Source organism: Lissotriton helveticus, chromosome 12 (assembly GCF_964261635.1).
Source record: "Lissotriton helveticus chromosome 12, aLisHel1.1, whole genome shotgun sequence".
NCBI classification, from domain to species: domain Eukaryota; kingdom Metazoa; phylum Chordata; class Amphibia; order Caudata; family Salamandridae; genus Lissotriton; species Lissotriton helveticus.
Window position 1 is genome coordinate 692,259,326 of NC_136073.1, and position 13,396 is coordinate 692,272,721.

At 52.6% G+C, this 13,396-nt stretch overlaps 1 protein-coding gene across 2 annotated transcripts in view; it reads right to left on the reverse strand.

Moving 5' to 3' along the window:
• Positions 1 to 13,396, reverse strand: part of HYDIN (HYDIN axonemal central pair apparatus protein) — a 3,619,565-nt gene that overhangs the window by 188,594 nt on the left and 3,417,575 nt on the right. For both annotated transcript variants that reach the window (XM_078670948.1, XM_078670947.1), the window contains one exon: positions 4,341 to 4,560. In XM_078670948.1, the coding sequence (XP_078527074.1) occupies positions 4,341 to 4,560 (220 nt within the window). The remainder of the gene's footprint in view (positions 1 to 4,340; positions 4,561 to 13,396) is intronic.

Genomic DNA, 13,396 nt, shown 5'->3' on the forward strand with positions numbered 1-13,396 from the left:
TCGAAGCTCCAGCAAGTTGATGTGGAGCTCAGTTTTCACCGGAGACCAGAGTCCCCTGATCGCCACCTCCCCAGGTAGCCACCGTATCCTAGAAGTGATGCATCTGTCACCACTGGAAAATCTGGTTGGAGAAGGGAGAGGGGTCTGCCTCTGACCCGTCGCGGTTTGTCAACCACCACTGCAGATCTTTCACAGTGCCCTCCGAGATCTGGACTAGGTCGGTGAGATTTTTCAGATGCTGCGCTCATTGAACTTCAGGTCCCGCCAGAGCACGCATGTGCCATCTGGCAAGATCCACAAGCAGGATGCAGGAGGCCATGAGGCCCAGCAGCCTCAGAGTCATTCTTACCGAAATCCAGGATAAAGGATGAAACATCGGTATCATAGCGTGAATATCCTGAACTCGAGAGGATAGGCTCGAAATTGAACCCTGTCAAGAACGGCTCAGATTAAGGGGAGCGAATGAGAGGGATTCAGGTTCACTGTAGTCTGGAGATGGGAGACTACTGTTTGGGGGCGAGTCCGCCTTTAACAACCAGTCATCGAGATAGGGGAAGACTGGAACCCCTGACCTCTGCAAATGAGCTGCGACCACTGCCATCGCCTTGGGGAACACCCGAGGGGCACTGGTGAGGCTGAAGGGGAGCACACTAAACTGAAAGTGCTGGTGGACCACCGTAAACCGTAGGTGACGAAGGGCAGACAGGACAGGAATATGGATATAGGTGTCCTGCAAGTTTAATGCTACCATCCAGTCTCCTGGGTCCAGGGCAGAAAGACCTGAGCAAGAGTGAGCATCTTGAACTTTTCTTTTCTGAGGAAGTAGTTGAGGGCCCTGAGGTAAAGGGAAGACGAAAGCGACCTCTGCCATTCTTCCGAACCAGAAAATACCGGGAATAGCAACCACAGCCTATTTATGGCCTGGGAACCATTCCTATAGAACCATTGGCCCAGAGAGTTTTTACTTCCTCACAAAGTAAAACAAGGTGATCATCTGTCAGCTGATCGTTCATTGGAGGCATGGAGGGAGGGGTAGACTTGAAGGGTAGGGAGTAGCCTCTTGGGCTATTTGCAAAACCCACCTGCCCAAGGTGATATCCTGCCAGTGGGGGAGGTGATGGCATATCCTGCCACCAACTGGATGCCAATTAACTGGTAGGGTCTGACTAGGAAGGTTTGGAGGTGGAGGGTTTTGTCCACTGACCTGGCTTCTGGCCTCCCATCCTGTGGGGGCGGGGGTAAACCATACCCATGGCCACACAGAGGTTGCTGAACATGCATGGTCCTCTGGCTGGGGAAGGGTTGGCCCAGTTGGAAGCCCCTTCCGTAGCCACAATAGGGATGAAACACCGATGCAGGCTGTGATGACACAGAGAAGCCCAAGGAAGAGGCCGTAGCCCGCAACCTGCAACTCCTTAATGCGATATAAAGCGATATAATGCTGCATCCACCCTGTCCCCGAACAGACGAGAGCCATCAAAGGGCATATCCATAGAATTGGCATGGACATGCTCCGAAAAGCTGACGTCCTCAGCCAGGTGTGGCGTCTAACGGCCACCGTCAAGGAAATCACCCTGCCCGGCAAGTCTGTTGTGTCTATGCCACAATGTATGACAAACTTTGCTGCATCTCTCATGTCTACAACAGCTTCGGAGAGGACAGCCCAGGCCTCCTCCAAGACTTGTGGCAGCATTTGTGCAACCGTTTCCCATAGCGAATTGGAGCGTAGGAAGCTGCAATTCCAAGACCCCTGTAGCCCCACACACCATCATTGCGGATGAAGACCCCTTCTCTGTAGCCAGGTTCGGGGGAGACAGCATGCCATGCTCTGGGGAGCTGTCCAAGCCATTGGCATGACCCAGGTCCTCGTACCAGTCCGGTTCTTCATTGAAAAGCAGGATTTTTAAGAGCTCATGCTACCTTTCCCAATCCTCATCCAATCCTAGCCATTCAGAATAAGGGACAGGATACACATGGAGACCAACGGCACAGTCTGCGCCGGTCTCTGTGTCGATGGAGGCCCGCACGGCTCTGTGTCATTTGTAATAAGGACAGGGAGGCACCGCTCGCAATGCTGAGAGTCGCGAAGTTGGATGAGTTGCCGGGAAAGATCGAGGAGGTACTGCCAGCATCTGTCTGTATCCGGAAATGGATTAGAGGGGAGTCCTAGGCACCGGTGCCAGTGGCACGGAAAACATGGAATTCTCTTCTGATGAACATGTGGGGCCCGAAGGCGTGCCCTCAGGATCAAGCCACCCAAATACAGAGCACATGGCATCATAAAAGATTTTCAACTGAGCGAGGGTTGCTCTCGGCCCCAGATAGGGAGGGAAACACGGAGCTGACAGAGACACCTGCTCCGCAGACTGGGAATGTCATACCCTCATCCTTCATCAAAGCTCTGTCACCCCGATTCACCACTGTCAATGCCTCTATCATCCAAGCAATGTTCCCAAAAGGTATCAAGGCAGGCCAGACCCCGTCCACTGATAAAGAAACCTACCCTACACCTTGCTGACCTCGCCAACAGGCAAAACATTCACACATTAATTATCTGCAAGATCAATAAAAAGCAGTAAATGTTTAACTGCAATATTATATTAACTATCTCTTGCAAAGTTTCCAGTATGGTTTCAGATCTTGCTGCAGCACAGAGACTGCTACTTTACACATTGTAGACGATGTTCTCTTGGTCACAGATGAAGATGACCCTTCCTCATGATATTGCTGGACCTTAAAGCTGTTTTTGACACTGTCAACCATCCAACCCTCCGATGCACACGTGACTCGAATGGAATTGCCAAGGTTCTCCTTTTACTTTTCTAATCAAAACCGGTCTGTTGACATTGGTACCTCCAGGTTCCAAAAGATCCCCATCACCTACGGAGTCCCCAAAGGTTTCATACTGTCCCCTGTCATCTTCATCCTCTACATGTAGTCCCTTAGGGCTCTACTCACCAAGAACAAAATAGCGATTAACCAATATCCAGATGATACACAATTCTACTTGAAAGTATCTGCTTCTGACATTCAACACCTCAGACACTGCTTGCACATTTTCTACAACTGGATGCCCAACATCTACCTGAAGTATAAACCAATCAAGATAGAATTCCTCTTATTTGTCAAAAACAACAAACAAGAAAAAGTACAAACCTGGCTCACTCACATGACCCTTAACGGCTTTGAACCCCCACTTTCACTAAGTGCCATGACACTTTGATTTACACTGGGCACCAACCTAACCCTCAAGGAATACATTGCTAAGAAAAACAATCCATCCTGATGGAACTCCATTGGCTACCCTCACCAGGCCACTCCATCTTGAAAAACCAGCTGCATCATTTACAAAATCATCATGACCAACACCCCACTTATCTTGCAGACAAGCTCTCCATCTCTGGTAGTTTTCAGCACACCCGTGTTCATGATACTATCAGACTGGAGACTAAGAAGTTTAAAAAAAGCGAAAGCAAGGCAGCAAGCCTTTTCAAGCCATGCACCTAAGATTCAGAGCAAGATCACTATTTTCATAGGACCATCTCAATGCTGCTCTAATTAAGATAAGAGTTGAAGACATGCCTCTTTAAAGAAAACTACATAACAGTCCACAAACCAGCCACCTTTGCTATCAGTTGTTGAATTTATGCTGGTCTTAGACTCTGTATAGAACCACAACACATTTTGGCTAGGTTAGCACTATAGAAATACTACATACATCCATACACACAGACCTTTAAAGTATTTGCATGTTTTCTTCTCTAACTTTGGGGGCAACTATTTTGTCCAACGCTTGTCCTTGTTAACTGCTGTTAATACTGAACTGATCAGTATCAGTCTAGATAAAGTTAGTAAGAATGAAGTACTATGTTAAAAAAATGCCTGCTTGATTACGTTACTAACAAATGGTAAATATATGGCAGGAGATTTCCAGACAGAGAGGTGTCACTTATGTACTACTTGAGAAATATTCCGACATTGAAATGAGAATGGAGGTCAGAAATGAAGATACACTGCAAGAGTAGGAAGTTTGAAAACATTTTACATACACAGAACTCCTCAGATGAAATAAGGATAACCCTCATCTAATAAGTATAACTCTCCAGAGGAATCACTCAAGAACTTCACATACCAAGTATAAGAGTACTAGGATGACAACATCTATAGAACTAGGGAGGATGGGACAGTGACTTGGGGTGAAAAGGACTACTCGCTCTCAGGCTCGAGAGATTTTTTTCATTTTAAAATTGTCGGACTCTAGAAATATGAATTTCTATTGCATCTTTTACTTCTCCCTACCCCGAATCGACTTCTACATTTAAGTAACACAGTAATATTACCTCTTTAGTGCTGGGTATTCCTACACAGGAACCAGATAAAGTCAGCTTCAGTGGTTTACTTCCTTCAATAAAGCATTGTATTCCTTCGTAGCGGATGTCGTGGCTGAGTTGCTTGGGCTCAAAAGTCACATCGAAAGCTACTTCCATGCCAGGTGTGATGTACCCCTGGGTAGGGTTAATCAAGCAGTCTGGCTGGAATCTCTTCACATCCCATTCAAACCTTTTAAGGCACAAAAGTGAACAGCATATTAGTGTCAACAATACTTGTGACAAACAAGTGGCATTTTTAAGCAAACTATATTTCCCTATTAAACACAATATATGCCACCTATCAAAAGGTAGGTTAAACATTCAAATACATTTTGCTCAATAAGTAAACCCTGAGATCAATTTTAATTTGAACATGTTCCCCGTGCAATGAAATAGAACCCGTCATACTACGCCGAAAAAGACCAGCAGCATTCAACTGATTTTAGTTTCAGTTTTGATTCAGTTGCACTTGGTGAATAATTTGTCATACAGCTCTTCTCCATCTCCACAGACTGGAGGATTCTAGTAGCATTCAAAGAAGTACATTGGGTCCTTAAAATCACTGTAGCACTATGAGTGGTAACTCTTTCTATTTGTCTACATTTATTGTGGACATAAATGATATAATTTTACCTTTTGATAATGTATTTGTAGGAGGTTGGCTTAGTATATGAAGCACACTTATTTAAGTGCTACACCAGGCAACCCTTGTTGGAATTTTAGTGGGCTTTGATAAACTTTGAAAGCTCTCAAAGTGGTAGCTGTGGAGAGCAGTCTTAAGGCTTATCTTGAATGAGTGTTAAGCAGCTTGTTTTACCAGGTCTAATAATGTAGTGTTGTTTAAACGAAAAAGAACCACACTGTATATATATAAATATATGTCTATTTATTACACAGCACTCACTAACACATTAGTATATCTCCTACCAGGAGCTATTAACACATATTCACAATAATACTTCAGTTGCAATAAGGTAAGTAGCACAAAATACAGTGGTCTCCAGGGGGAGACCAAATTATATATTAAGAAAAGTGGACACTCAGAGAAACCCCAAGGAGGCTGTGTGCAGAGTGGAAATACAGCCACGTTTCCAACAGAAATCAAAGGGGAAGTCGTGGTTGCAGTTTTTAAGAAGGACCCTTCCCAGCGTACCCTAAAGAAAACTCATGGAAGACAGAAAGTTGCAGAGTCACTCCACCCATGGATACCCCAGGAACCAGGATACCTACACCAACGGTAGACGGGAGCATTGGTGCGAAGTGATGTCAAAAACTGGCAGGGCATCTCCCTCGGTGAAGGTTTGGCTATAGAGTATGGCTTCTTGCTCCATGAACAGCATCCTTTATGCGACAACGCTCCCGTCTCCTCCAGGCCCAAAGATGTATGGGGCCCTTCAGGGCATATTTGCAAGCCCAGCAACTGACCCCCTCTGCACCAGCAGATCATGGAATTGTTCCAATCGCAGTGGGCTAGGTGGATGCACAGGGGGGGCTCTTTTAAAGCACTTGTCACTTACGCCGTGAGGGCAATGGCTTTGCTGTCCACCTGCTCAGCGCCGTGAAGGCAACGGCCGGACCGTCGCACAAGTTACTACTTGTGTAACGATATATCTGTAAGAGACATTAGTTAGTGATAGATTCCTTACCTTAGAATATCCCCAGGCGTCAGACTGGATCCGGAAAATTTTGCGTAGCAATACCCCTGCGCGCCTGTAGGCGTCGTCCGCGGCTCCACGTCCGTCGGCGGCGTCGTTAGCGCCGGAATGACGTCGTCGGAGTACTTAGACGCCGCCCATGCGCGCTGACGTCAGTTCTGATACACAGCTTTTCCGCGCCAGATACGCAGAGCCATGATAGAACCAACACTGGTGCCATGAAACTAGGGCCCTGAAAGGGGATGACCTTAACCCTAGATATCGGTTCGCAGAACGGGGAGGATGGGTGGGTCGGTAAGAAATCTATCACTAACTAATGTCTCTTACAGATATATTGTTACACAAGTAGTAACTTGTGCATCTGAAAGAGACACGTTAGTGATAGATTTCTTACCTTAGAATAGATACCACAGCAATACCAACCCCGGTGGTGGGTCTGCGAACCAATAATCACACCAGAAAGTCCTGGAGGACGGAACGGCGAAAGAAGCCATCCCTCCGGACTTGGCTGTCCAGGCAGTAGTGTCGTGCAAACGTGTGCAGCGAGGCCCACGTAGCTGCCTGGCAAATGTCCTGCAAGGGCACTCCTCGGCCCAGGGCAGTGGTAGTCGCCGTGGCCCGAGTGGAATGAGCCCGCAATCCAACAGGGGGCTCCTTCTTAGCCAAGGAGTAACATGCCTGGATACACAAGATGATCCACCGCGAGATGGTCCGCTTGTGGACCACCTTTCCCTTCTTAGCGCCCACGTAACCAACAAAGAGTTTGTCATCCACCCGGAACTGGCGTGTGCGATCCAGATAATAAGAGAGCGCACGTTTTGGGTCCAGACAGTGGAGCCTCTCTTCCTCTTTCGAGGGATGCGGAGGCGGAAAGAAGGTGGGCAAGGTAATGGACTGCCCGATGTGGAAGGCCTTGACAACCTTGGGCAGGAAAGAGGGTCTCGTCCGCAACACAACCTTGTCCGGATGGACAGAGAGGAAAGGAGGTGTAGAAGAAAGAGCCTGGAGCTCACTCACTCTCCTGGCAGAGGTGATGGCAACCAGAAAAGCAGTCTTCAAAGTAAGAAGATGGAGAGGACAGTTATGGAGCGGCTCAAATGGAGCACACATTAGGTAAGTAAGTGCAAGATTCAAGTCCCACTGGGGCATCACGAAAGGAACAGGAGGGAACATGTGTGTGATGCCCTTCAAAAACCTATTTACAATGGGGGACTTGAACAGGGAAGGCTGATCAGGTAGCCTTAAGAAGGCGGAAAGGGCAGAAAGGTACCCCTTAATAGTGCCCAGAGCAGAGCCCTGCTCGGGCAAGAGAAAGAAGAAAGAGGAGAACCTCAGAAAGGGGTGCAGAGAGTGGGTCCACAGCCTTTGCTGTGCACCATGCCACAAATCTGTTCCACCTGCAGGCGTATACCGACTTTGCGGAGGGACGCCTGGCTGCCAGAATGACATTACAGACTTCGGGAGGCAAATCAAATGGCCTCAACTGCCGCCGCTCAATCTCCAAGCTTGTAGGTGGAGACTGGACAGGTTCGGGTGCAGAATCGTTCCCTGCTGCTGCGACAGATTGTCCTCCCGAAGAGGCAGATGAATCGGGGGATCGACTGACATGCTGAGTAGCTCGGGATACCAGTATCTTCGTGCCCAGTCTGGAGCCACAAGGATAACCTGGGCCCGGTCGCGCCTGATCTTCTTCAGCACTCTGGGCAGAAGTGGTATAGGCGGACAGGCGTACAACAGACCGCAACTCCACTCGTGACGAAAAGCGCCTCCGAGCGAGTGCCGCCTTGGAAATTCCAACACGCAGAACTGATGACATTGCGCGTTCTCTTCGGTGGCGAATAGATCTAACCAAGGCTCTCCCCACTGCTGAAAGAGGCCTTGCGCCACGTCCGGGGTTAGACGCCATTCGTGATCCATCATGCACCGACGACTGACTTCGTACGCCCTGGCATTCAGAGAACCTGCCAGGTGTTGAACCACCAGGGTCAAGCCCTGACATTCCAGCCACTGCCAGAGGCACAGAGCCTCCTTGCATAGGGTCCACGACCCCACCCCGCCCTGTTTGTTGCAGTACCACAGGGCGGTGGTGTTGTCCGTGAACACCTACACTACACTCCCCCGGACAGAGGGGAGGAATGCCTTCAGTGCTAGACAGATCGCTCGCAGCTCCAAAAAGTTGATATGGAGCCGGGACTCCGCCGGAGACCAGAGGCCTCTGATCTCCGCCTCTCCCATGTGGCCACCCCAGCCCTGGAGGGACGTGTCCATCACAACCACGTGCTCCGGGTGGGGTAGGGAGAGGGATCTGCCACTGACCCAATCGCGGTCCGTGAGCCACCACTGCAACTGTCCTGCAGTGCCCTCCGAGATCAAGACGTGATCGGACAAGTTGCCCTGATGCTGGGCCCACTGAAACTTCAGGTCCCACTGCAGAGCCTGCATCCGCCACCGGGCATGATGCACCAGAAGGATGCAGGAGGCCATCAGCCCCAGAAGCCGCAGCGTCAACCTGACCGAGACTCGGGATAAAGGCTGAAAGATCGGAATCAGAGCCTGAATATCCCGAACCCGCTGTTCGGGAGGATAAACCCGAAACTGCGCCGAGTCCAGAACCGCTCCGAAGAAGAGGAGCTTCTGAGAGGGACACAGGTGCGACTTCGGCACATTGATGGAGAACCCCAGCAAGTGCAGGAGGTTGGCCGTAGTCTGGAGGTGGCTGACGACTGTCTGGGGCGAGCCCGCCTTCAACAACCAGTCGTCGAGGTAGGGGAAGACTGACACCCCTAACCTGCGCAGATGAGCTGCGACCACCGCCATCACCTTCGTGAACACCCGTGGGGCGCTGGTAAGGCCGAAGGGGAGCACGGTAAACTGAAAGTGCTCGTGGCCTACCGTGAACCGCAGGTAACGCCGGTGGGCCGGCAGGACGGGGATGGGAAAATAAGCGTCCTGCAAGTCCAACGCTACCAGCCAGTCTCCGGGGTCCAGGGCAGCGAAGACCTGAGCCAAAGTCAGCATCTTGAACTTCTCCTTCCGGAGGAAGCCGTTGACGTTCCGTAGGTCCAAGATAGGGCATAGGCCCCCTTTGCCCTTCTTGGGTACCAGAAAGTAGTGGGAGTAACAACCACACCCTACTTCTGGCCCTGGAACGTGCTCGATGGCCCCCTTGGCCAAGAGGGCCGTGACTTCTTCTTGCAGAAGTTGTGAGTGATCCCCCGACACGCGGTGGAATTTCGGTGGCATGGCTGGAGGGGTCGCCTCGAAGGGGAGGGAGTAGCCCCCTCGGACGATTTGCAGCACCCACCTGTCGGACGTGACAGTGCGCCAGTGGAAGAGGTGATGGCGAACCCTGCCCCCCACTGGCATCACATGGGCCTGAAAACACGGACTAGGAAGGTTTTGAGGCAGGTGCTGCGGAGGGAGTGTGGACTGGCCTCGCCGTTGTCCCCGACTGCCGCCACGGCGGTTTCCACGGCCGCCACCGCGCTGTTGAACATTCTGCGGTGCGTGGCTGGCAGCACGTGTGGGGGGGCGCCCCTTCCATGGCCACGAAAGGAGCGAAAGGCACCCGATTGCTGGCGTGTGGCCGAGAGGCCCAAGGACTTGGCCGTAGCCCTGGAGTCCTTAAAACGCTCAAGCGCATGGTCTGCCTTGTCGCCAAAGAGGCGACGGCCATCGAACGGCATGTGCAGAAGAGTGGCCTGGACATCGGCCGAAAAGTTGGCGGACCTCAACCAGGCGTGGCATTGAACCGCCACTGTCGTTGCCATCGCCCTGCCCAGTGAGTCCGTGGTATCCAGTCCACACCGGATGGAATATCGAGCTGCATCTCGGCCCTCAACAAGGGCTTGGGCGAGTTTAGCCCGGACCTCCTCCGGACATTGTGGCAGCACGTCCGCGACCGTGTCCCACAGGGTGTGGGTGTAGCGGCCCAAGAGACATGCGGTATTGACAGATCGCAGCCCCAAACTCAGGGACAAGAACACTTTCTTCCCAAATTGTTCATATCTCTTGGATTCCCGATTGGGCGGAGCCGTCAGGAATGCGGTCTGGGAAGTGGAGGCCTGGATAACCAGGCTCTCGGGGGTAGGATGGGTGGACAAAAAGCAAGGGTCGCCCGGGGCTGGGCGGTAGCGTCTGGCCACGTTCCTATCCACAGGCGGACCTGTGGCAGGCTTGGACCAAGTGCTCAGAAGAACATCACACAAGGCCTCGTTAAACGGCAGCAGAGGCTCACTGGAGCTTGCCTGTGGTTTAAGGACCTCAGTGAGGAGGTTAGTGCTCACGGCCGCGACGGGGAGCTCAAGGTTTAAGGCCTTGGCCGCCCTCGTCAACACTACACTGTAAGCAGCCCCCTCCTCCGTAGCCACTGTGGGAGGGGAGACAAATCCAGTGTCTGGCGAAGTGTCAATACCACTGGCCTCCCCAAGCTCATATGTCCAGTCCTCTTGAGACTGGCACTCCTGTGCCAGAGGTTCCTCAGACCCCTCCCAGTCGCCCTCGTCACCCGTCTCCTGTAAAACAGGGTCAACAGACGGGGCCTCCTCATGGAAATAAAAATCTCCGAGGGGAAGATTGGGGACGGCGACCACAGTGGGCGCTGGGGGCGACACCCGCGGGGTCAGCGCCGGTGAGGTCGACTGGCGACGACCCGGACCTGGAAGTGGATCCGGTGAGGTCCTGCGGCGCCGGGACCGAAGTCGCCGGCGGCGCCGGGGCCAAAGCACCCAACGGCGACAGGGGCCGAAGCACCCGACCCGCTAGGGCCTCCAGCCGGGACCGTTGGGCCCTTAGGCGCCACGGGACTCGGCGGAGGAGGGAGGGACCTCATGGCCATGAGGTACCGCTCGACCTCCTCTGGCGACGCGCCGTGCCCAGGGACCCGAAGGTGTGGGGCAGGCGGCGATGCTTGCGACTCCGTCGGAGCCACGTGGGTGGTGTCACCCGAACCCCCGGCCGCATCGTGCGAGCGTCGGGGTGGGTCGGAGGAACGAGGACGTCTCTCCGACCTCTCATGCCTCTTACCTGAGGTCTTGGATCCTGACGACCGATGTCCACTCCCGGAGCTGCGATGACTCCGACCCCGCGACCGGTCCCTCGACCTCCCGTGGGACCGGGACCTGGAACGGCATGGAGCCGACTGCCAGAGCTCGAGTCGCTTGCGGGACCGCTCCCGCCTAGCTTTAGACGTCAGGGCCCGGCAGTCGGAGCAGGTGCGGTCGTCGTGGTCGAGGCCTAAACACTTCAGGCACCGGCGATGGGGATCCGTAACCGACATCAGTCGGTCGCACTTCGAACAGGGTTAGAACCTGGGCATCCCTACCGGCACCGTTGGAGTCGAAGACTCGAAGAGAAATGATCAAAAAGATCAAAAAGTTTAGTCAAAAAATGACTAAGGGCTAGAGCTTCTCGGGATCTGCGCTAGCTGGCGTGGAAAAAAGAAGAACTGACGTCAGCGCCAACGACGCCGACGACGGACGCGGAGCCGCGGACGACGCCTACCGGCGCGCAGGGGTATTGCTACGCAAAATTTTCCGGATCCAGTCTGACGCCTGGGGATATTCTAAGGTAAGGAATCTATCACTAACGTGTCTCTTTCAGGTTTTGCTGTACTCCCCACTCTGTACTGGGGTGAATGTATGACATTGTTCTGCATTCTGTCCATCACCTGTTGTTTTGCTTATGTCACCCCGAGTGGGACGGGTATGCTCAGACGTGAGTCCCGTGCTCTCCATGCCACTGGAATCAAGCTATCCAGGCTGATGAGGGCTGAAAGCCCGAAACCGGTCCTTGGATGCTTGTTTCCAGTCCAGTGAGGACCTGGCTTGGCAGTTCGGGCTGGACTGTTCCCATGGGGCACAGGGTCAAGACTGATTTGCATATGGCTGGGTTCAAACTGGAATGGCATGGTGAGCAAAAAAACGATGGATTTAGGCCCAGATCTCTGTACTGGGGTGAATGTATGACATTGTTCTGCATTCTGTCCATCACCTGTTGTTTTGCTTATGTCACCCCGAGTGGGACGGGTATGCTCAGACGTGAGTCCCGTGCTCTCCATGCCACTGGAATCAAGCTATCCAGGCTGATGAGGGCTGAAAGCCCGAAACCGGTCCTTGGATGCTTGTTTCCAGTCCAGTGAGGACCTGGCTTGGCAGTTCGGGCTGGACTGTTCCCATGGGGCACAGGGTCAAGACTGATTTGCATATGGCTGGGTTCAAACTGGAATGGCATGGTGAGCAAAAAAACGATGGATTTAGGCCCAGATCTCTGTACTGGGGTGAATGTATGACATTGTTCTGCATTCTGTCCATCACCTGTTGTTTTGCTTATGTCACCCCGAGTGGGACGGGTATGCTCAGACGTGAGTCCCGTGCTCTCCATGCCACTGGAATCAAGCTATCCAGGCTGATGAGGGCTGAAAGCCCGAAACCGGTCCTTGGATGCTTGTTTCCAGTCCAGTGAGGACCTGGCTTGGCAGTTCGGGCTGGACTGTTCCCATGGGGCACAGGGTCAAGACTGATTTGCATATGGCTGGGTTCAAACTGGAATGGCATGGTGAGCAAAAAAACGATGGATTTAGGCCCAGATCTCTGTACTGGGGTGAATGTATGACATTGTTCTGCATTCTGTCCATCACCTGTTGTTTTGCATTTGTCACCCTGAGTGGGACGGATATGCTCAGACGTGAGTCCTGTGCTCTCCATGCCACTGGAATCAAGCTATCCAGGCTGAAAGCCCGAAACCGGTCCTTGGATGCTTGTTTCCAGTCCAGTGAGGACCTGGCTTGGCAGTTCGGGCTGGACTGTTCCCATGGAGCACAGGGTCAAGACTGATTTGCATATGGCTGGGTTCAAACTGGAATGGCATGGTGAGCAAAAAAACGATGGATTTAGGCCCAGCTCTCTGTACTGGGGTGAATGTATGACATTGTTCTGCATTCTGTCCATCACCTGTTATTGTGCAAGTACTCCCCTCACAGGCAAGGACTACAGTTCCCAGGTGCCCCAAGGACCAGCGGCGCACCCGGGATGTCACTGGCTGCGCCCGAGGCGCTATTTAACACCGGAGCGCCGAGCGCTCTGGGGGGCTCTTTTAAAGCACTTGTCACTTTTGCCGTGAGGGCAACGGCTTTGCTGTCCACCTGCTCACCTGCACAGTACCGTGAGGGCAACGGCCGGACCGTCTTTGCTGTACTCCCCACACAGGCAAGGACTACAGTTCCCAGGTGCTGCAGGGACCGGCGGTGCACCCGGGACGTCACTGGCTGCGCCCGGAGGCGCTATTTAACACCGGAACGCCTCCCGTCCCGCTGGACGTGCGCGGGTGACGACGGGCTAAGCCCAGGCAAAGGGCGGGCCATCTGTGGCCATC